This window comes from Geotrypetes seraphini, chromosome 1 (assembly GCF_902459505.1).
Source record: "Geotrypetes seraphini chromosome 1, aGeoSer1.1, whole genome shotgun sequence".
Lineage (NCBI taxonomy): Eukaryota > Metazoa > Chordata > Amphibia > Gymnophiona > Dermophiidae > Geotrypetes > Geotrypetes seraphini.
Genome location: NC_047084.1, coordinates 396,765,867 through 396,788,995, shown reverse-complemented (window position 1 = coordinate 396,788,995; position 23,129 = coordinate 396,765,867). Strand labels below are relative to the sequence as shown.

At 43.4% G+C, this 23,129-nt stretch overlaps 1 protein-coding gene across 1 annotated transcript in view; it reads left to right on the top strand.

Annotated features, from left to right (window-relative positions):
- LOC117347248 (sialic acid synthase-like) overlaps positions 1-23,129 on the top strand; it is a 179,281-nt gene that overhangs the window by 108,283 nt on the left and 47,869 nt on the right. The window contains exon 4 of the mRNA XM_033917915.1: positions 21,726-21,880. Within this exon, the coding sequence (XP_033773806.1) occupies positions 21,726-21,880 (155 nt within the window). The remainder of the gene's footprint in view (positions 1-21,725; positions 21,881-23,129) is intronic.

Genomic DNA, 23,129 nt, shown 5'->3' with positions numbered 1-23,129 from the left:
TCACCTCCGTATTACCCATTCACCATGAACGCTTGTTGATTATATTGCTATTTACCGCTCTCTCCCTTATTCTTCAACACTGGAAGGATACTTCTAAACTACATGCTAATCAATGGTGGAACTCAGTTTGCCTACTTGTAAAATTTGAATGTAGTATTGCTGAACGACACAATTCCTTGTCTTCCTATACAAAAACTTGGTCTGTATTACTCGATTACTGCAAGTCAGATCTTTGACATCCCCTTTATTATCTTCTCCTTTCCTATGTCACCTGCTTGGTGATATTAATTGCTGAATTACTTATACTGTAACATATGCTATTTCCTTTTCTGATTGACTACTTTATATTTATATCCCTGGTACGTATTGTATAACAATTTCCATATTTATTATCCCTCTTCTTCTGTTATTACCCACCCTTCTTCATTGCATTTACCGGCACAAGACTATTATTTTATTGTTGATGCACTTCACATGTGTTAATGCATATTGTTAATATGTGTTCCCCTTCAGGGAACACTCATATTGTTGGTATTGTATTCTATGCTTTATAAAATCAATAAAACTCTTTGAACTAAAAAAAAAAACAAAAAAAAAAGTTGCTGTGGAAAAGCTAGATTAGTCGGTAAAGTGCAGGAGCCACTTGAAAGCGCGACTCACTCTGTCACCATCTTGATTCCCCCTCATTTACCTGATTATGACTCTACTTGTTGATGTGCTTATGAGAAGGAAAGATCCTTTTTGCACATATGGTGATCTTGTCCAAGGGTTAAGGCATATTGGCATAGGATAGGCCAATTAATAGTATGCATTATTGGGAAGCACTTTCCCGTCTTATTGGCTAGTTGCTTGTTAAATGCCCCCATTCCTGGCTTCACCAGGCAGGAATATAACCTGACTTTATTTATAGTTACTTTAGCTAGACTGGCCTTAGCTCGTTTCTGGCATACCAAATGCCTGTCTGATTGGGACTATTTAGTCTGATGTCTGGACTATGTCCTTTTGATGTGTAAGCTGGCAGCGATGCGTTCTCAATGCCTGGCTCCTTACAAGTTTCAAGTTTATTAGGATTTTATATACCGCCTATCAAGGTTATCTAAGCGGTTTTTACCATAAAGTATGGGACCTTTATGCATCTTGGCGGATGACTTCACACCACTCTGGGGCTCAGGGGTAGATGGGGGGTCTGGGGATTTGGGTTTGGGTATGGTTGATATCCTGGGATTGGAAAGGTTGGGTGGCTCAGGAGTTTAGGTTGGGGGGTGATCTATGGGCAACTTTGTTGTCTTATTTCTTTGGTTGAGTTTGGTGGGGGTTGGGGGAAGTGGGGCTATTGTGGGGTTCCTTGCAATGATACCTCATCATTTTTTATCTGAAGACTGGGGACTTTTGGCATGTTTCCGCTGGCCATGAGAATCTGTTATATGGGATCCTTACTGGCTTGTGGCTGTATTGTTTTTGTGGGGGGATAATTTTTTTTTTTTTTGCTCAACCCTTATTGCACATTTGTGTTTACAAGGGAGTTGGATGGAGAGAGGGTGGGGATTGCTTTCAGGTTTAGTTTGCTCTTATTCACAATTCTATTGTGGACAGCTTTGTTGCCATTGGCTTGATTTCTGTTTGCTTGTGTATAATGTGTGGCCTGTGTGGGCCTTTGTATTTTGGAAAAACTTTAATAAATATTTCTAAAAAAAAAAAAGATGAGTGATTTATTACTGGTTGATCTATCACTTAGAGTGAGTTACAGCAATCTAGAGGGTGGTGCACGGGACCTGTTAGTGCTATGATGGTCCTGGTATACAACCAGCGCTAGTACTTTATAGCACTTTTGGTTGGTGATCTGAGCACTTTAGTGCTATGATGGTCCCGGTATTCAACCAGCGCTAGTACTTTATAGCACTTTTGGTTGGTGATCTGAGCACTTTATATGCACTTGATGCATTTTATAACAAATTTTTGAAGATATTATATGCTTCTAACATGAAGTTTGTATGTTTTTCATAATATATGGTACTCATAACAAAACAAGGAATATAGCCATATGTTCACATATGATATCCATGTCACCCAGCTAATTTTTTATGGGTAGGGCATGATCTGCCTCTGCCAGATCCAACACGTTACCATTTCAGTGGGGAGGATGCCACTGATCGCTCCAACACCTGCAAGGCTGCGGCTTTAGTAAATACCTGATGAGACGCTCCTTTGGTGGAAAAATGCAGACCAAATGGAAAGGTCCACCTATAGCAAATCTGTTCTTCCAGGAGCTTTGAGGCGAAGGGAGCCAACTCCCACTGCTAGAGTAAGGTAGATGTGAAAACATCCAAGAAAATAGCAACTTCATAGGTATCCCAAACAATTTTGTCCTGCTTTCTGGCTGCAGAAAGAATCTCGTCCTTCAGAGAAAAACTGTGGTAACAGACCACATGTCCTTAGGCTGATTGGAGCGAGTGGGGCACAAAGATCGATGTGCACGATCTATAATTATTGGTCAGGTTGCTTCTGAGACTGCACTTGTGCCAATAAGTACATCGATAGCTTTTGGACCACCGCCACACAATTTCGGTATTCCAGAAGATCAGGTAAGCTTCTAATATGTAAATTCTTTCTCCTGCTCCAATTTTCTAGATCTTCTAATCTATCCATCATATTTCGCTTCCACTGAGTGGAGTTGAGCCGCCATTTCCTCAGCACATTGTTCTCCCTCTTCCACTCTTTGGCCCAGACCGGTGATCTCAGCTTTGAACTCCTACCACAAGGAAGCAAAGTATTCTCTCAAGGCTACAATATCTGCTTTTAGATCTTGAAACCAGCCTCAAAGAACTTCCATACAGGGCAGAGATGCGGCTCCATCAGGGAGATCAGAATCCACTGTTGTTTCATCTACAGTCTCATCCAACACCAGCGCCATATTGCCAGCCTCGCGACGTGCCTGACTGCTGCCCGCAAATGCAAAGTCCTTGAGATCAGAAAGTTTTTTATTGATCATTTCAACTCTATAAAGTCCAGGCGTTCAGAGAATGCTCGAAAAAGGAAAATAGCATATCAGTGGATATCAGTGGATTATAAGAGATTCCCTCCAACAGCCATTCGGCTCGATGATGTCACTTCCTCCATTTTTCTTTATTTTTTGATGATTTCAACTACCTCAACATTGACTGGTTAAATATTACTTCATGGAAATTGTGTGAGGCGATGAGACTGATCGGATATGTCTGATTGATGCTCCTGTTCTCTGGATCCCATTTGTCCTAATCGCACTTGTTTCTGCTCTTTTTTTCAAACCTGCCGCCAATGGTAGATAAGGGAAAGAGGCTTGAATCAGCTGTTTGCTGTGTTTTTCCTGGCGAGAATATTTTGCCGGTGTGAAACTGAATTGGCTGATGTGAAGCCGATGAGAACCTTCATGATTTAAATTGCCTCTGAAGAAAATGAAAAAATGAGCAGGACATAAGTAAATTGAATTTATGCCTTTTTTTGAACCTGTCGTCAATGGTAGATAGGAGGAGATTATAATCAGCTGTGCTTCTGCTGGTGCAAAATTGTATCAAGAGGGAACTGTCTTTTTTTTTTTTTAATAAATTTTATGAATTTTCAAACCATCAATAGTGCAATACAACAAATATAACTTATAATTCTACAATAAAGGCACATTCAACTTACACATGTTCATAATCAACCATTTCCCCCCACCCACCCATCCAATGATTATTCAATAAAAAACAAAAAGATATATTACCGCAACAACCTTACCCATTCAAAATACTGATATATTCCCACCTACCCCACGTGTAATTTTTTTTAAATCAATTTATAGCAGGTAATAACCCCACCCTTCCCTGGATATGTACCAAAATAACAAAAATTAACTCACATTCAATAATCAATTATAATGAGGTAACATATGATGTCAATGGGCCCCATATCAATTTAAGATATGTTACCATGCCCCAAATTCTCAGCGTTCATCCTTCCACATTTATAACTGCCCACCAGAACGAAAAATTCAAACGATCACAATTCTTCCAATTTCAGGTGATCATCTTGATGGCTATTCCAGTCAGTATAAGGAAAAGACAGCCTCTATATTGATCTAGAGGGCTTAACATGTAATATTGTACCACAAATGACTGCCTCATACGTAAGAGGAATTGATGATTCCAAAATGTTATTAATTCTACCCCATATTGACCTCCAAAAGCTAAGTATCAAAGGACAATAAAACAACAGATGATCCAGTGTCTCGATATATAAATGACAGTGCCAGCATCTATTAGATTTAGAATTATCTAACTTGTGTAGCCTAACTGGGGTCCAAAAAGATCTGTGTAACAGAAAAAACCATGCTGACAATGTACATATCATCCTTTAAGTCCAAAATCGTGGCCATCAAGATGCAGAAATATACTGCTTTATCTCAATGTCACGAAGACCATTTTTTGGTTTTTTTCTTCAAGAACTCAGATATTAATTTATACCACCTGGCAGCCTGATGTCCTAACGAATCTGTCTGAAAGGAAAGGATCTGCAGACTATAATAATTTTTTAGATTTTTCCAATCAGGGAACCCCTTCTGAATGGCTTGCTTCAACAGCAACCACTTATAGTTTTGAGAGTTAGCTATACCAAATTTTTGTTGCAGTTGTGAAAATTCAAGCATTTTCCCATCATCTAGTGTTCAAATCCCTGCTTGCATCCATTGCTTCCAGAAGATCCCAGACTTGCCAATTTGAATCTTGGAGTTTAACCATATGGACTGATAAGTGGATTTCTCTAATGGAGTATCTGTTAATTTGTTAATAAATTTCAATATTTTCCAGGTGTCAATTAGATTACTATTGTCCACTTTAGATAAAAATAAAAGTTGCCTTTTAATGATTTTGACAGGAATAGGGGTTCAAATGATTACATACAATTGGAAAAATCATGATAGGATTAATTTCAATTTTTGGTGGGCAACTGTGTGTACAACGTATAAATATGAAAGGATAATGGCAGAACGTTTAGGTACTAGCAAGACCTTTAATGAGGTATGGAGTCCACTGACTAATTTTATTACGTTATAATTAAAATTATGATTCTCTTTTTTTTTCCTTTCCATTAGATTCCTTTACACATCCTGGGAGGGTGGGGGGTGGAATATTTATTTGGAAGAGTAAAATTAATTCTTTTTTATTATATTGACTAGTCTTTAAGCCCGTTACATTAACGGGTGCTAGAGTAGATGTCTGTATGTATGGTGTGTTGTTTTTTTTTTTTAATTTGTCTCTCTCCCTGGACGCTGTCTTGTGTGTCATTCCTTGTGTCTGTGTCTCTCCCAGGTCCTCTGTCGGTGTGTCTTTCTTTCTGTCTGTCTCCCTGGCCCCCCCTGCTTGCCAAAGCAGCCCCCTTTCACCTCTCCTCCTGTTGTGCAATGCCTGTCTGCTTCGTGGCCCCCCTTCTGTTCCTCCCTCCCCCCTATTGCTGTCTGCCCCCAGCACAACTCTCCCCCCAACGCAGCCCCCTTTCCCCCTGTTGTGCAATGCCTGCCTGCTTCATGGCCCCCCATCTGTTCCTCCCCCCGATTGCTGTCTGGCCCCAGCACACCCCTCCCCCCAAAGCAGCCCTCTTTCCTGCCTGCTCCATAGCCCTTCTTTTTCGCTTCCCCTCCCGTTCTTCCCCTCCCTCCACCACCCATGGTTGCTGTCGCCGCTGCCGCTCCTGTTCAAAGCGGCCTGCTTAGGTTCACGAACGGCTGTAGTGAACCTCGCAGGCCGCTCTCCATATGGTAGCATGTTCCCTCTGACGCAATCGCGTCAGAGGGAACGTGGTCCATGTGGAGAGCGGCCTGCGAGGTTCGCTACAGCTGGCCGCAAACCTCAGCAGGCCGCTTCAAACAGGAGCAGCAGCAGTTGATGCGGGAGGGGGGACTCGTGGACGTGTTCCCTACCGGACACTGTCGCCGCCAGCACTGCTCCGCACCCCCTTCACCTTGCCCTCTGGTGCGCCAAGCCAGCACATGCGCGTAAGCCGCTGGCCATCCGCCTCGGGGGGGGGGAGGAAGAGAGAGAGCGGAGAGGTGGTGACGGCAAAGTTAGTGTAAGGGAGACGCTGCGTCTTTCAACAGGGAGCAGGATAGAGCGTAAGCCGCGCATGCGCACTTCCTATTTGTCGCTACAGCTCACAGAAAACCGGCGCACACATAGGAAGTGCGCATGCGCGGCCTAGCGTTTTATTATATTAGATAGTATAATATATAATTTTATTGTTTATAATTAGGATAAGAAGGGGATAAAAATTGTTTAATGTAATAATTGTGATGATTACAATGTATTTTCATACAGTTTTTTCTGATTCTTCAATTGTATACATTATAAAATTTGAAATGTCAATAAAGATTTAAAAAAAAGAATACTACTGTCCTTTACATAACTGGGTAATTTGATACTCAACACATGGAACAATCGCAATGAGGAAAAATTATCGTGCATGGAGGTAAGCCTCGAAGACGTACTCAAACAGATAGATAAGCTAAAAACTGACAAATCTCTGGGCCCGGATGAAATCCACCCAAGAATACTAAAAGAACTTAGAGACGAAATAGTGGAGTTACTGCAGCAGATTTGCAACCTATCCTTGAAAACAGGGGTAATACCGGAAGATTGTAGGATAGCGAATGTTACACCTATCTTCAAGAAGGAATCTAGAGGTGACCCGGGGAATTATAGACCAGTCAGCTTAACCTCAGTTCCGGGGAAGATGGCCGAATCATTAATCAAGGACAGTATCAATGAGCATATAGAAAAAAATAACCTGATGAGAACAAGCCAGCATGGTTTCTGTACTGGAAGATCTTGCCAAACGAATCTGCTGCACATCTTCGAGGGGATAAGCGAACATTTGGACAAAGGTGACCCCATAGACATGGACTTCCAGAAAGCCTTCGACAAGGTACCTAACGAGCGCCTACTAAGGAAACTGTGGAATCACAGAGTGGAAAGGGACATACACAGATGAATCAGAAACTGGCTGGCGAACAGGAAACAGAGGGTAGGAGTAAAGGGACACTATTCTGACTGGAAAGGGGTCATGAGTGGGGTCCCACAAGGGTCAGTGCTGGGACCATTGCTATTCAATATATTTATTAATGACCTGGAAACAGGGGCAAAGTGCGAAGTTATAAAATTTGCGGATGACACAAAACTCTCCGGTAAGGTTAGATCTGTAGAGGAATGTAAAGAACTTCAAAGGGACCTGAACAAAATGAATGAGTGGGCAAATAAATGGCAGATGAGCTTCAATGTAGAGAAATGTAAAGTTATGCACGTAGGGAAAGGGAACCTGATGTACAACTATGCGATGGGTACTGGGGGAAGGCAACCTAGAAAAGGACTTGGGGGTTTTGGTGGATAGAACAATGAAACCAGCGGCACAATGCGCAGCGGCCTCAAAAAAGGCGAACAGAATGTTGGGTATTATTAAAAAAGGTATCACTACTAGAACCAAGGAAGTTATCCTCCCGCTGTATAGGGCGATGGTGCGACCGCATCTGGAGTACTGCGTTCAGTACTGGTCGCCGTACCTTAAGAAGGATATGGCGATACTCGAGAGGGTCCAGAGAAGAGCAACAAAAATGATAAAGGGCATGGAAAACCTCTCATATGCTGAGAGGCTCAAGAAGCTGGGGCTCTTTTCCCTAGAAAAGCGGAGACTTAGAGGGGATATGATAGAAACTTATAAGATCATGAAGGGTATAGTGAAGGTGGAGAGGGACAGATTCTTCAGACTGGCGGGGGCATCAAAAACTAGAGGGCACTCAAAAAAATTGATGGGAGATAGGTTCAGAACAAATGCTAGGAAGTTCTTCTTCACACAGAGGGTGGTAGACATCTGGAATGTGCTTCCAGAGGAGGTGGTAGGGCAGAGTACGACTTTGGGGTTCAAAAATGGATTGGACGAGTTCCTGAAGAAAAAGGGGATCCAGGGGTACAATTAGAGGGTTACTATACAGTACAAAAGGCTGTAGAGTAAAAGAGTAGTAGAGAAATGGATCACTGCAGGTCATTGACCTGGGGGGCCGCCGCGGGAACGGACTGCTGGGCATGATGGACCTATAGTCTGACTTGGCAGAGGCAATGCTTATGTGCTTATAGGACATCAAGTGCCAATCTAAGTATAACCAATTTGGGAGATTTTCCATGAGCTCGGGGAAGATCCAATATATACCCTGACGTATGATATAAGCTTGATGATACCTGTATAAGTTGAGAAAATTAACTCCCCCACCGCAATTTGTTTTTGTAATGATACCAAAGCAATTTGAGCAGTTTTACCCACCCAAATAAATTTGGTAAGAATACTATTTAATTTCTTATAAAAGGACCCCTGAAAGAAAACTGGCAACATATCCATTTGGTAACAAACCACAGGCAAAATCATCATTTTAACCATCTGGACTCTCCCCCACCAAGACAGATGCAATGGGTTCCATTGCTCACACATTTCTGTGACCTTCAGCAATAAAAATCTTTCATTTACTTTCATCGTTTCTTCTAACGTTTTCTGAATCCAAATGCCTAAATATTGTATACCCTCCTCTTTCCAAAGAAAAGAGAATGTGTCAAATAATCCTTTCGGACAGTGAATGTTTAGTGGAAAAACCTCAGATTTACTCCAATTTATTTTATAGCCAGAAAATTTTCCAAATCTATCTATCAAATCTAGTAAATGTGGAATGGTAGACTCAGGATTCCTCAAATGAAGCAAAATGTCATCTGCATATGCAGAGACCTTATATTCCCGACCTGCATAAGGAATACCCTGTATCTCTTCTGCCTGTTGAATAGCCAATAACAAGGGTTCCAAAACAATGTCAAACAACAAAGGAGATAACAGACATCTTTGTCTCAACTCCCCTCTCCAGACGAAAACATTTTGAAAAAGTATTATTAATATATAATCTAGCGAAAGGGGAACTATACAAGGTTTGAATCATTTGTATGAATCCAGAACCAATACCAAACCAATCCATTGTTTGATACATGAAGGTCCACTCCACATGATCAAAGGCCTTCTCTGCATCCAAGGATACAGAGAAGGCCGGATCTTCCATGGCTTTTGTTAAATTTAACACGTGAAAAGCTAGTCTGGTGTTATTTGATGAATGCCTTTGAGCAACGAACCCTGTTTGGTGCATACCTATGATATAAGGGAGAGCCTTGGCCAAACGCAAAGCCAATAACTTAGCCAGGAGTTTTCCATCAACATTAATCAAAGAAATAGGCCTGTAATTTGAAACCAGTATGGGGGTCTTTATTTGGCTTTGGCAAAACAATTGTTAAACATTCTGCCATAGTATCTGAGATGCAACCTTTAGTTAATTGAGCCTGATATAAATTTAATAGATGAAGTAATAGGGTAATTTGAAATGATTTATAAAACTCTACAGTGAAACCATCACCACCTGGAGCGGATCCAACTCTAAGGGACTTCAACGCTGTAATAGTTTTAGTGATATAGGTGCCTCCATACTTCCTTTTATATGCTCGGGAACTTTTGGTCCTTTAATCAACTTTAAAAACTCTAACCCTTCAAATTCTTTATTTGAATAAGACTCAGAAGAATAGAAAGCTTTATAAAAGTTCAGAAATTGTTTTACAATGTTTCCAATTTGAGAATGAGTTTCACCTTTAACATCTTTAATCGGCACAATTTTTACTTTTCTTTTTTTAGCTTTAAGATAATTAGCTAATAATCTTCCCACCTTATTCGAGTTTCCATAATACAGAGCCTGCTGAGAAAATAAATCTTTCCTGGCCAGTTGCGAAGATATCTCATTATATTTTGCTTTTAAGAGGGCCTGTAGTATAATTGGTTCCCATTTCACAGCTAATTTGGACTCCAATTCCTTAATATTTTCACCAGTTAGGCCTGCAAGGAGACTGCGGGGGCCGCTGACAGGTGGCAACACGACCCTGGTGTAGCTCCCAAAGGGGGAAACCCTACATAATAATTCAGTTTTCTGGTGTAATAATAATAAACCAAAAAGCTCTCAGACCATTGCAGTAAGTTTAATCCACAAAAGAAAAGGAAACACAACTACTGTACTGGCTTTCACTCAACAAGCAAAAAGTTCATAGTAGCCAGTTTGTAGTCCAATAAGCAAAACTCAAGCTCTGCCCCAGGTAAGTAGCCTGCAGTCATGTCCTGGGCAGTTCCACACTGTTCCCAACAGGAAAAAAGGAAGAGCAAAAAAAATAAACCAACAATTCCACTCCACTTAGTGGAGACCTGGACTTTAGGTTAACACAGTCCTGAGCTTCACCAGGCCCTTGCAGTACAACCAAAACAAAACTTCAGCGCAATGCAGTTCAAACTTTGTCTCTCTAGGCTGTAGCAACTCTCCAGTCCCTGGGGACTGGGAACAGAATTGCTGGGTTCATTTTTAACAATGGCTTTTAACAAGCACCCACAAAATTCCCAACCCAAGGTCTTCTGTGAACCCTCCCCAATTCTAGCAGTCACTCTCTTGCAATGCAGCAATAAAAAAAAAACCACACCAGCTTCCTAAAAGTTCAGTCCCAGCAGGTATAGAGTAGTTCAATTAGTACTGTGCACAATTCCAGCACTGCCCCCACTGCTGTGCAACAACAAAAAAACCTTCACAAACATAGTTCCTTGATAGTTGACTTCATCTGTCAATTGTCCCCAAAACCCAATACCCAAAAAAGGGTAAATTAAATCACTGGCAGGAAATTACCAAACTCACATCCATCTGTTCCGGTTCAGCTCCAGGCATTTCAAACACTATGTCCATGCTTTCTTCTGGGGCTTCCAGCTCTGTAGTATCCTGGGGTGCAGGGCCTTCCCATTCCATGGGCTCCTGCTTGGTGCTTTGCCCTTGCCTGGCCAGAAGAGTCCTATCTGCCAGGTCTTCCTGAGCTGCCTGCTTCACACTCTTTGAGAGCTGTTATAAGCTGTTAAAGCCACTCCCTAGCTTAGGTGGCTGGGGCACAGGTTTGTATATTCTCTGGCTCCCTCTCAGTTCACTGAGGATATTGCAGTTTGGTAACTGACTGAACTTTCTAAGGGAGCTTGCTTTCCTGACAGGCTCTGGCTCTAGAATAGGTTCTGGGTCAGAGTCAGGCTCATTCTCTTCAGGATAGGCAGCCCTGACTTCTGCAGTCTTTGAAGTTCTGGTTTCCTGCCTCTGGGAACTAGTTTAGCACCTGACTTAACCCTGACAGGTTCATCCCTAGGGATTGGAATGCCACAATATTTTGTTCCAAATTAGAAAATTCTCTTTTTCTTTGTTTTCTAAATGTACTGAATGCGAAATGATTTGCCCCTCATGGTAGCTTTAAAAACATCCCATAATGTTTCCAATGAGATTTCCTCTGAAGCATTGAATTGAAAATATTCATTCATTTTTAATTGAAATTCTTCAAGAAAGTTTGAGTCACTTTTATCTGCGTAGGATAAAACAATCCATATCTGGCTCCCATTTGTTTAAGCTGACCTCTGAGACTTAGAGGTCCTTTTGTCTGCCGTATTTTTTGCAAAATCTGGAAAAAGAAGAGCCTTAAATGTTGCCATTTTATAACTTTCCCTTGCTTAACTATATTCAGAATCTCAAACGCTTGCTGATATCTCAAAAGTTTGAAAATGATAGGTCTAGAACTATGTGATGATGAAGCTCTAGACGAGATTCAGTGAGCACGGTCTGTTTCAAACGGCTGATGTTGAGTTAATGAGAGAATCTTCAGAATGTTTTCCTCCAAGAATAGAATTAAATTGTCCCCTTCAGCACCCTCCAGTAAGCTCACCTTTCTAACATTACATCTTCTACATCGGTTATTTAGATCTTCCACTTCTCTCTCAAGACTACTTATGACCAAATGGTCTTTGATTTTCAGATTCCATCATTTGTTTTTCCAAATTGATCTGAATGAATGTTATTTATCCTTAATTGATTGGTCATGTTTATCATCTCCTCCTGCATAGTCTTAATATCCGTGCAGTTTTCCTGCAGCATGTCCTTGATGATTTGAAGCTTTGCTAGAACCAGACCAAACTGGTCATCAAATTCTGATGGTAGTGGGATTTTAGATGGGGTTGTATGATCTGTTTGAAATCTTTTTGCTTTCCCTGCAGCAAATGCAGCATCAATCTTTTGTTGTTTTCCTGACACATCTCAATATTAAACTTGCCTGTAGATTTATCAAAGCTGTGCAATATAGCAGGCCAATCCAGTCACCACTGTTTACTTCTTCACTGAAGATTCCCAAAAGAATAAAATTTATATTATTAATGTTAGCGATGTGGTGCTGATTTATGTCATGCACTGACAGCAACTCTTATTTATTGAGGCAGCAATAAGATCAGCTTGATTTATTCCAGCTGCACGCTGCACTGTAATTGAGCCTCTTCCCACTTTGGCCAGCACAATAGCTGAATTAATGAAGCATAAATCTTTGGTGGTAATGTAGTATTTCTTTATCTGATCTCTTCAACCCCTAATTAGCTCTTTTTTTATAGTCAGCACTTCACCAAATAACCTGCAGTTTATAATAGATGTCAGCAAATTATTTCCAAACTCTTAGGTTTGACAGTTAATTTATACCTGTAGGGAACCCTACTGCTATTTCCTGCTAGAAAGAAAAATCCATTAGTCTCCAACTAACAGCTTATGACAGAGAGCCCTTCAAAAGATTCAACGTGGCCCAAATAAATATTATTACTGTAACCAGAGTCTTTAACAGAGTATTGAATTGTCAGCTGTTGATGTTGCAGGACAATTAATATGTCATTCAATCTTGTTATCTTAAAGCACCTGTCTCAGAGATCAGTTAACAAATACAGGCATCTTGCTGGATCAAAAGTGCCTGTAGATTTTTGTCTATGCTGATATCTGTCTTGAGCACCATATATGACAAACTCTATGGGAAGGAGCGTTCAAGGTATTATAATATATTATGTTGTATTACAAGTATCTTTGGGACAGAGCGATGAAAAATTAAAGTTTGTAGGCAGTACACTTTAAATGGTTGTAACCACCATTCAGAGCCCACTTCAGCGCTCGTTGACTCACAGCTCATTAATCAGCAATCTCTAATCGCTCTGCCAAAAAGCTTGTTACCCAATCCGCAGCCTTCCTGCCATATACAACTCCTCCCAAATCACTCCCTACTTGCCATTCCACCCTCAAACTGGACTGCGAAGCCGGAAATCAAATTGCTGATTGAACCAAAGAGGCAGTGAGCTGGCAAGCAGGCAAACCTAATCTTCCTGCAGCGAGTAAGTAAATTTTTTCCAGTTACTTGAACTGTTCGTTATATACAACCTCGCTGCCACTATCAGGAACAGAATTCAGGTTAGGAGAAACTGTCAAATGTTAAAACAACGGCAAGTATGGAAGGAGCTTTCAAACTAAGCCTCCATCTTTACTCACAGCCAAGCCACAAGAGCGAACTGTCTAACTAAAGTGAAGCGGGACACAAGTGAAGTGAAGGGTGAGCGGAACACAAGTAAATTGAATTACTCCTCTTTCTAGACTTGTTGCCAATGGTGGAAAGGGGGAGAAGACTAGTATCAGCTGTTTAATGAGTTTTTGCAGGGAACTAACTGATTAATGTGAAGATGGTAAGAACCTTAATGATTTGAATTACCTCCAAAGAAAATGAAAAAATTAGTAAGTTACAGGTAAACTAAATTGACTTTATGTCTCATTTTGAACCTGCCGCCAATGGTAGACAGGGGAGGAGGCTATAATCAGCTGTTTTGCTGTGTTTTTACTGGCGCAGAATTTAAGCAGAAGTTTTTTTTTTAAAGATCAATACTTGTCTAAAATGGACCAGATGAGCTCCAGATCATTACGTAAGGAGAAGGATAAAGAAAAATCACAACCATTAAATAGTATGGCAGTTTCTTTAGGGGAGCTCACTGTAGCAGTTGTATAGGTGCTGGATCCCTGTTTCACACAAATTTCTAACCAATTGGCTAAAATGGAGGCACTTTTTTCTGATCTTTCACGCAGAACTGGTGGATTTGAAGCACGGGTTGCAGATATTGAAGATTCAGCAGCAACAACCTCAGAAACTGTAGAGTCCCTGCGGGAAAGACTTCGTTGTCAAGAAGAAAAATTTGAACATGGGGTTGACTGCACCCAGCCAATTTCCACTCTCCAGTCAGGCACCCCTGCAGCCACTACCCGCCATTTGCCGACCAGGAGGAGAGATCTTCTCTCCTCAGGATATATCAGCTGTGAGCCTCGGAGACCAGAGGGCTGACTGCACCCTGCCAGAGTTTCCACTCTCCACTGCCCAGCATTTTCTGACCAGGAGGAGAGGTCCTTTCTCCTCAAGATATATCAGCTGTGAACTGCAGAAAAGGACGTGGCCAAAGGGGCATGACACGGCCCTTTTGAGCCCCTTCAGAGCCAGGAGGAGCGAGAAGCAGTTGGGAGAAAACTATGGGCAAATGGAAAGCTAAGATTACTTCTTCAAATATATCAGGACCAATGGATCGCCACTTATGCCCATTACCTTTTGAAGGTAAGATTGATTTACAATCCCAATCTGCCTCTCTCTCATCTGGCAAACCCACACCTCCACCTCAACCTGTTACATCTTTTCTTTTTGTAATATCATTTTTATTGATACAGAGAAAACCGGGTGCAGTGTCAGAAGGATATACAGTATCAATTGCACAAAAATACACAGCCATGAAGAACGACGGAATAAGTCCAGCACTGAGTGCCCAAACAACTCAGTAACTAAGGATGGGAAAACCTGGACAGGAGAAGGAGCCACAAAAAGACCAATAAAAGAACGGGTTTATCATATAAATGAGTCAGTACATGCAACAACAGTATCTCTGTCATTGTTTGAAAAAGCTAAACAGAATCCCCAAACGATTCAAGACAACCAAACTCCCTCACACACAACAGGCGCACAACGCACACACAAACACATGGTTGCACACTCCACTCACTACAGTCAAAAACCACTGGAAGAGGTAAGAGAAAGGAAAATGAAGGCCAGGGAGACAGCTTCACTCGACAGATAGTCAAAGAAAGTCAAAATCAAAAGTAATAACAAAAGAAACGTGGAATCCCAGCACCCCTCATAGTCAAGGAGGTACGGCTGAACATCAAAGGGACAAACAAGCATCCCACAATACACTTTCCACAGCCCGCAATACACTTTCCAGTTGTCTTGTGGTTGGGACGAGTAAGAGTCCAATTCATAGCGGGCCTGCTGCTTCAGTAGAGCAAGCCATCTGACATAGGTGGGATCCTCTGCAGAGACCTACTGCTGTAAGATAGGCTGTTTCCCCAGCAAAATAGTGTGGAGAGCAAATTTCAAAGAGGGTGGATCCAGGCCATGCTGGGTCCACTCCTGCACATCCCCCAGTAACAAAGCAGAAGCATTCCAGGGGATATCACAAGCTAGGATAGTTTGTAAACATGCTCGTACCAGGGTCCAAAACTGTAATGTAGGACACTCGAAAAAAGAGTGCAATAGGTGCCCCGCTGGAGTTTGCATTTAAGACAAAAACTGGAGTCCCAGAGGCCAAAGGTGTGTCCTCTAGAGCAAGTGAGGTATGCCCTGTGTAATATTTTAAATTGGGTCACTTGAAGGGACACCGCTTTTATGTGAAGGTAGAGGATTTGAAAAAACTGATGTAGATCATGAGACGTAACCTCCAGCCCCAAGTCGCGGGACCACTCCCGGGCCATAGATGTTACACAATCTCCCAGGCACAATCTACCCGCTGCATACCACGTAGAGATTCTATTGGAGATGGCAGGGGTGGACACAAAGATCTCATCCCATTTACCTAGGGTCCAGCGATCCCCATGAGCCCTATGTACAGATAAATAATAATGATGGATTTGAGTGTAGGAATAAAAGGGGGCACCAGGCAGCTCCCAAGCATCTCTCAGCTGTTGAAGGGATGGGAAAAGGCCCCCCCCCAGAGCCAGGACTGCGCCCAGTGTAAGGCCCCTCTCCACCCGGCCCCTCAAACTAGCAAGGCCATGCAACCCGGGAGCGAAATCAGCATTCCGCAAGAGGGACAGGAGAGGGGAGGCTGTAGGCACCTGGCCCTGCCGCAGCCGCCGCCACCACCAAGCTTGATGAAAGGGCTGTAAGAAAGGAAAAGGGGGGTATGCCACACCAGGTCCGCCATAGCCATGCCTGCCTCTGTGAAGATAGTAAGAAAAGCAACATTCGGCAAGGAGAGTGGGGGGGGGGGGGGAAATAGCGCTTCGCAGACACCAGTTGTTTATGGATCCAACGGAGCAAAGCCGCAACATTATAAAGATGGATGTCTGGGAGACCAAGACCCCTGCTCCCTACTATGAGTTAATTTCAAGAAACTGATGCGAGCAGCCCAACCCCCCCCCCAGATAAAGGAGCTAATGACCGACCGATAGAGTTGTTCATCTGCGCACGTAAGCCACACCGGAATGGTCTGCAAAGGGTATAGTAATTTGGGGAACAAAATCTAACCATTTTAACCAGAGCGACTCTGCCCATCAAGGATAGAGGTAAAGAGCGCCATTTGTGACAAAGAGTTTTAATTTTACCGAGAGTGGTGGTGATGTTCACTGTATAGAGTTTAGTAGGGCTAAAATATAGCATGATGCCTAAATATTTAAGCTTTCCGGGGACTAGGCCAATGCCCAGGTGGGCGCACCAGGGAGCCGAGGGGGGAGATCCCAATAGCAAAGCCTCCATCTTATTGAAGTTGATTCGGAGCCCAGAAAAGGAGCCATAAAGCTTGATAATGGACATAAGGATCGGGACATTCCTATCTGCGTGCCGGACATATAACAACATGTCGGCAAACATGCTGATACGATATTCATAGGTACCCACTCGTAAACCCTCTAAGTCGGGATCCCCCCATATACAGAACGCCAAAGGCTCCAGAGACAAGAGAAAAAGAAGAGGGGAGAGAGGGCATCCCAGGCACGTACCTCTACCCAATGGAAAAGGTTCAGAAACTCCGACATTCACCAGCAGTTGCGATTGAGGATTAGAGTACAGGGCATTCTCCCAGGCAAGAAAATCTCCCTGAAACCTAAAGCGCCCCAGAACCCTAAAAAGGTGTGCCCAGGACACCATGTCAAAGGCTTTTTTGATGTCCAGGCTCGTAATCAAAGCCCGGTCATCCGGGGCATGAGAGGATTGCAATACTGCCAAGACTTTCAATAAGTTCATAGAGGTGTGCCGGCCCTGCACAAAGCCCACTTGATCTTCGTGTATTAGCGCAGGGAGATAGGCGTTGAGCCAGTTGGCCAAGATGCTTGCCAGGAATTTAACATCCTGGTTCAAAAGAGAGATGGGACGATAGGACCCTAATGCGTCCAAAGGACGTCCCAGCTTTGGCAAGATGATAATGTGCGCCCGGTTGTGGGTATTCCCTGGCGGAGTCTCCGTGCGAAGTCCCATAAAATAAGCTTATAAAGGCAGAAGCGCCTCTGGTGTCAGGAGTTTATAGATCTCAGGGCCTAAGCCATCAGGACCCGGAGTCTTGGCCAATGTAAGATGTTTTATAGCAGACTATATCTCCTTCCCTATAATAGGGCCATTAAGAATGTCCCGTTGCGCATCATTCAACTTGGGCAAGGCCAGATCACGCAAAAAACGGTCCCTGGGCTCAGGGTCATCAGGCTGTGCCGAATATAGATCAGTATAAAATTGTACGAATTGATGTGTGACAACCTGCGAGTCGGTGTGAAGAATGCCTCGTTTGTCCCTAATGGAGGTGATAATGTGCCGGGCCTTCGGCGGTTTCACCAAATTGGCTAAAAGGCGGCCCGATTTGTCGCCCCACTGATGCAACTTATATTTATAACAATAGATATTGCATGCTGATTTAACAAATCATTAATTTGAGTCTTGAGGAGGTTCACTTTGCGCCTGGCAGTATCATCTATATTAGCAACATGACTGTGATGCAACGCTTGCAAATCTGCGGAAAGAGATAGGAGAGTCCGATCACTAAGTTTGCGCTGCGCTACTGAATAAGCAAGAATGTGGTCACACTTGACTGCCTTAGCTGCCTCCCAAAATACGACCGGTCCGACATCATCAACAGAGTTAGTCTGAACATAAGATTCCCATTTCTGGGTAAGGTAGATTCAGAATCGAGGATCCCGGTAGAGCTGTGGAAACATCCGCCAGATATGAGCAGCTGGAGTTGGGCTATATTGTAGAGACAAGCCAATGAGAGCATGATCGGAAACCAAAGGCTCTAGAATGCGCGCCGTTGCCAGTTTAGGAAAGAGCGCCTTCGAGATAAGAAGATAGTCAATGCGGGAGTAAACTGCATGGGGATGCGAGTAAAAGGAGAAATCAGCTTCAGTGGGATGCAGAAGGCACCATGCGTCCAGGCGGCTCAGTTCTTTCAGAAGAAAATTAATCCCCTTAGCAAAATGGCCCCGCGACGAGGATTTAGCAGGCTTGCATTCTCTGGAGGGATCAGCTACCACGTTAAAGTCCCCTCCCACAATTAGAGAATTAGAGTCCAGTGGTGACAAAAGACCCACCAGAAAGGAGAAAAAACTATGGGAGTATGCATTAGGGGCATAAACATTACAAAGTGCAAGCGGGTGACCCCAGAGTTTCCCAATCAAAATAATGTACTGTCCCTGGGGGTCCTCAATTTACTTATGAATATGAAAGGGAATGCTTTTATGGACAAGAATGGCCACCCCACATTTACGAGCAGTGAAAGAAGCATGGCCCACCTGCCCCACCCAATCCCTCCTGAGCTTAGCATGTTCACTGGGAGTCAATTGGGTCTCTTGTAAAAATGCTATGTCAGTGCATTCCCTCTTAAGATATGCCAAGATTTTGGTTTGTTTAACAGGCGAGTGAATTCCATCTACATTTAAAGATATGAAGTTCAGTTGTGCCATGGCAGTACATCAAGGACATAGAAATAAAGCTGGCAATAAACCATAGCATGGAGTGGAGGAGGCCGTCCCAGCCAATGCCCCCTCCAACTCACAAATAGAAGCCGCCCACAGCTGAAAAAAGAAAGAAAAGGTGAACCATCCTCCAGAAGCACATACAGCCATACACACAACCAGGCATATCCCCAGACCCACCCTCCCCCCTTCATCCCGCCCAATCCCACCCAAACCCACAACCCAGCACAGTAATACCATGCTACACCCCATTTCTGGAAAAGCAACAAACAGCTCTGGGCCATGCCCGAGAAGAGTATATCAACACAACACAATAACCACAATGACAAGAACTCTGAACAGTGTCTGGAAGCAAATAACCAAACGGCCCCACAGAACAAGCAGAGGCAGAAGGTCTCTGCCATGCCACAGCAGCGCCGAGTCAGGAGTATCGGCGCCTCGGGAACATGTGGCCGGGCCGCTGTGGGGCAAAGCCATAACAAAGAGTCCAGAGGGATCATATCTAGGACGAGGGTGGCTGATGACAGGCAGCAAAGTCCACGGGTGGGAACCCCTCCCCCCCGAGGGGAAAGGAGAGAAGGACCACCATGGGCCCAGTAACAGACAAAGTCCCCCGGGGCAGCCTGCAAGGACTCATTGCACATCAGATAGAAATAGTGGCAGAGAATTGGGCTGCCCCACTCCAGTGGCCTCCACTCAGAAAGGAAAAAGCGGCGCTGTCCCATCCACGAAGCCTGGGAGAACCCTCAGACGAAAAGTCAACACAATGCATCGTCCACGCTCAAGCACAGAGAGAAATATCAGGAGCAGGATTCGCAGAGGTAAAACGGAGACACCAGCAAGCATCAGCAGAACTCAGGCAATGCTCGGCGTTGCACACAGGGGCGCTGGCAGATCTTGAATGAAGCGCTCCAGGTCTCGAGGCGTGTCAAAGTAAAGAGTCCTGTTATTATGAAAGACACAAGCCCTCGCAGGGTATAGCAGGGAGACTCTGATGTTGCGCTGAAACAAGGCATGACAGTGAGGCGCCATCGCCCGACGGGAAGAAACCTGCAGTGAGAAATCCTGGAAAACCAGGATCTTGTGCCCCTCATAGGTAAACTCTGGCCCTCGGCAATGCCTGGCGAGAACACGCTCCTTAGTAGCAAAATTCAGAAAGCAGGCGAGGACCAGTCGAGGCCATTGATCATTGTCTCTCCTAGGGCCCACATGATGTGCTCTTTCAATTATGATCCGCTCCCCTGCATCGCCTGAATCCAGAACCCCAGGCAGCCAGTACTCTAATCAGGAGCGCAGGTCCACATTGCGGATAGTGCTAGGCAGCCCGATAAACCGCAAGTTGTTTCGGCAGCTCCAGTTTTCGTGGTCATCAATGCGTTCCAGCAGAGTAAGTTTAACAGATTCCAGGACCCGAATCCGCTCCTCGAAGTTAGCCGCGTGGTCCTCCTGCTGAGCCACCCGGTCCTCGAACCTCTGGAGACGGCCTGCATGAGTTTCCAAGGTCTCCTGAAAATCCTCCAAGAAGGTCTGAATCTTCGTCAGTTTATCTTCCATAACAAGGGTGAGGGATTTAGTAAGTTCTTGTATGGCGGCTTCCTGAATAGTAAACAGGGACCTCACGGACCTCCGCCATTTTGGTATCAGTGTGCCGCAACTTTCCGCAGGTGTCCCGTTGTGTTTTAGCAGTCATAGTGATCGGGAATACTCCAGAGAAGAGCTCTACACTCACCAGCCACCCCCCAGAAGGCATTGAAGCATCCCAAAAACGAGTCGGGTAAGAAAGCAGAATTTGAAAAGCAGATTTAGGTCGGCACGGCACGGAGCTGTACGGAGGCACGTCCATTCAAGAACACAGCATCATGTGACCCCCCTGTTACATCTTTACTAGAGAAGGATGACTCCATTTCCCTATCAGGTTCAGACTTAACTTCTCCACTACTTCCTGAGCTGGAGCAAAAAAACTCTCTTATGGGAAAACAATTTCTTACTGTATCTCCTGTTTCAATGCCTACTGGTCCTACTACTAGGCCCAAGTTGGGCAATAAAACAATTATGCTTCAAGATGTCTGGACTGTAGTGTATAGAATTGAAAACTCATCACAGGGCACTGTCATCTTGATGTAGGGACACTGGATCATCATCTGTTCTATTGTCCTTTGATACTTAACTTTTGGAAGTTAATATGGGGACAGATTAATACCATACTGGAGGCATCAATTCCATTGACGTATGAGGTAGTTATATGTGGAATGTTATTGCATATTAAGTCACCCATGGATCACAATAAATGCCGGCTTTTCCTAATTATGACCGAGATAGCCATGCAAATGATTACTTGCAATTGGAAGAATTGGGATTGCCTTAATTTTCTGGTGGGCGAGCTTATGCTTAACTTATAAGTATGAGAAAATGAATGCTGACTTGTCTTTTAGGATTTGTTATAGTTGTCCTTTATTTTTATCTTTATTTTCCATTGTATTTCACCCACACACCCGGGGAGGGTGGGGAGCGGGGGGGGGGTGTGTATATCTTTTGTTTTGGTGGTATTCCTGATGGTAATGATGGATGGGGGAGGGAATCTTTATCTTTTGTATAGATTCTGATTGTTTATAAGTGCTTATTTGATTATTATTATTTGTATGTAAATTGTATTGCACTTTTTGTTGGCATTAAAAACTAAATAAAGTTAAAAAAGAAAATTTGTATTTGAATTTAATGATCAGAGAAATAAAGCATTTGTACACATAATGTGGAGCTTGACATTAAAAATTTTCCTTCTTTTATCTTGTGTACTTTTTCTTAGGGCGCCCAATGGTGATTTCCAGTGGTATGCAGTCAAAAGATACAATGTGTCGGGTTTATCAGATGGTTAAAGATATTAATCCAAACTTCTGTATTCTACAGTGCACCAGTGCCTATCCTCTTCAACCAGAGGAAGTCAACCTCCGTGTAATAAAGGTCAGTGGGATCAAGCAATAAATAATTTTATTTCCCTTTCTTCTCCTTATTTCCATTTTCCAACATCCTCCACTTCAATTTAAAAATAAAATTAAAAGGGCTGGCTGGCTAAATCCTAACAGCTAAAGGTAGACCTGCTTTTTGGGCGGGTCTATCTAACCACAGAACTTAGCTGGCTGAATATTGGTGGTGACCAGCTATGTTGCTGGCCTGGATATTTAGTAGGAGATAGCCACCTATCTCCTACTGAATATTGGTGGATAGCCAGTTATTTGCTATTTGGCCAATGTAAAATCTGGTAACCCTAGTTACCAGATTTTACATATCGAGCTGGCAGCATAACCATATTTTTTTTATAAAATAAAAATACCCAAAACTACCCCCAGCGGCTCCCCAATCCCCCTCTTACAATGCCCTCTCTCCTCATATAGTCACATGAACTGCTACGAGAGGTCATAACAGCCATTCTGAGGCACCAAGAGAACAAGCAGAAGCAAGGGGTCTGCATTCCTGCCCCCAACAATCTCTCCACTGGAACACGAAGGGGGCCTATCTATGCTGGGGTGGTGGTGGGGCTTTGCAGGGAGGAAGGAAAATGGTGCCATATGGGCTGGGGAGAGGGGGAGAGGGCATCGTAAGAGGGGAATCGGGGGGGCCCTCTGGGAGGGTTTTTTTGTGAATAACTAAATTCCTCTGATTCTTATTTGTCTTCTGTTTTTAAAAAAGTGTTTGTATTGATAGTGGTAAGGAATGAATGTATAAGTACATAACAGTCTGAAGTCAAATTTAATGCAACAACAGAAAGCTGCGTATCAAACAGAACAGGTTTTTACAAAGTTGCGCTAGCGGTTTTACCACACGCACCGGATAAGTGCGCGCTAGCCAAAAATCTACCACCTGCTCAAAAGGAGCAGCAATTTCGCGTGTGCTATTCCGCGCGTTAAGGCCCTAGCGCGGCTTTGTAAAAGGAGCCCTTAGTATAGCAGATGATCATACAAAATTCCCTTGTCTCCCCCAGAGGGTACTAGACAGCTAATCACACTACCAATAAGAACATAAGAATTGCCATACTAGGACAGACCGAAGGTTCATCAAGCCCAGTAACCTGTTTTCAACAGTAGCCAACCCAGGTCCCAATATCTGCTAGATCCCAAGTAGTAAAACAAATTTTATGCTGCTTACCCTAGGAATAAGCAGTGGATTTCTACAAGCAATCTCAATAATGGATGGCCTATGGACTTCTCTTTTA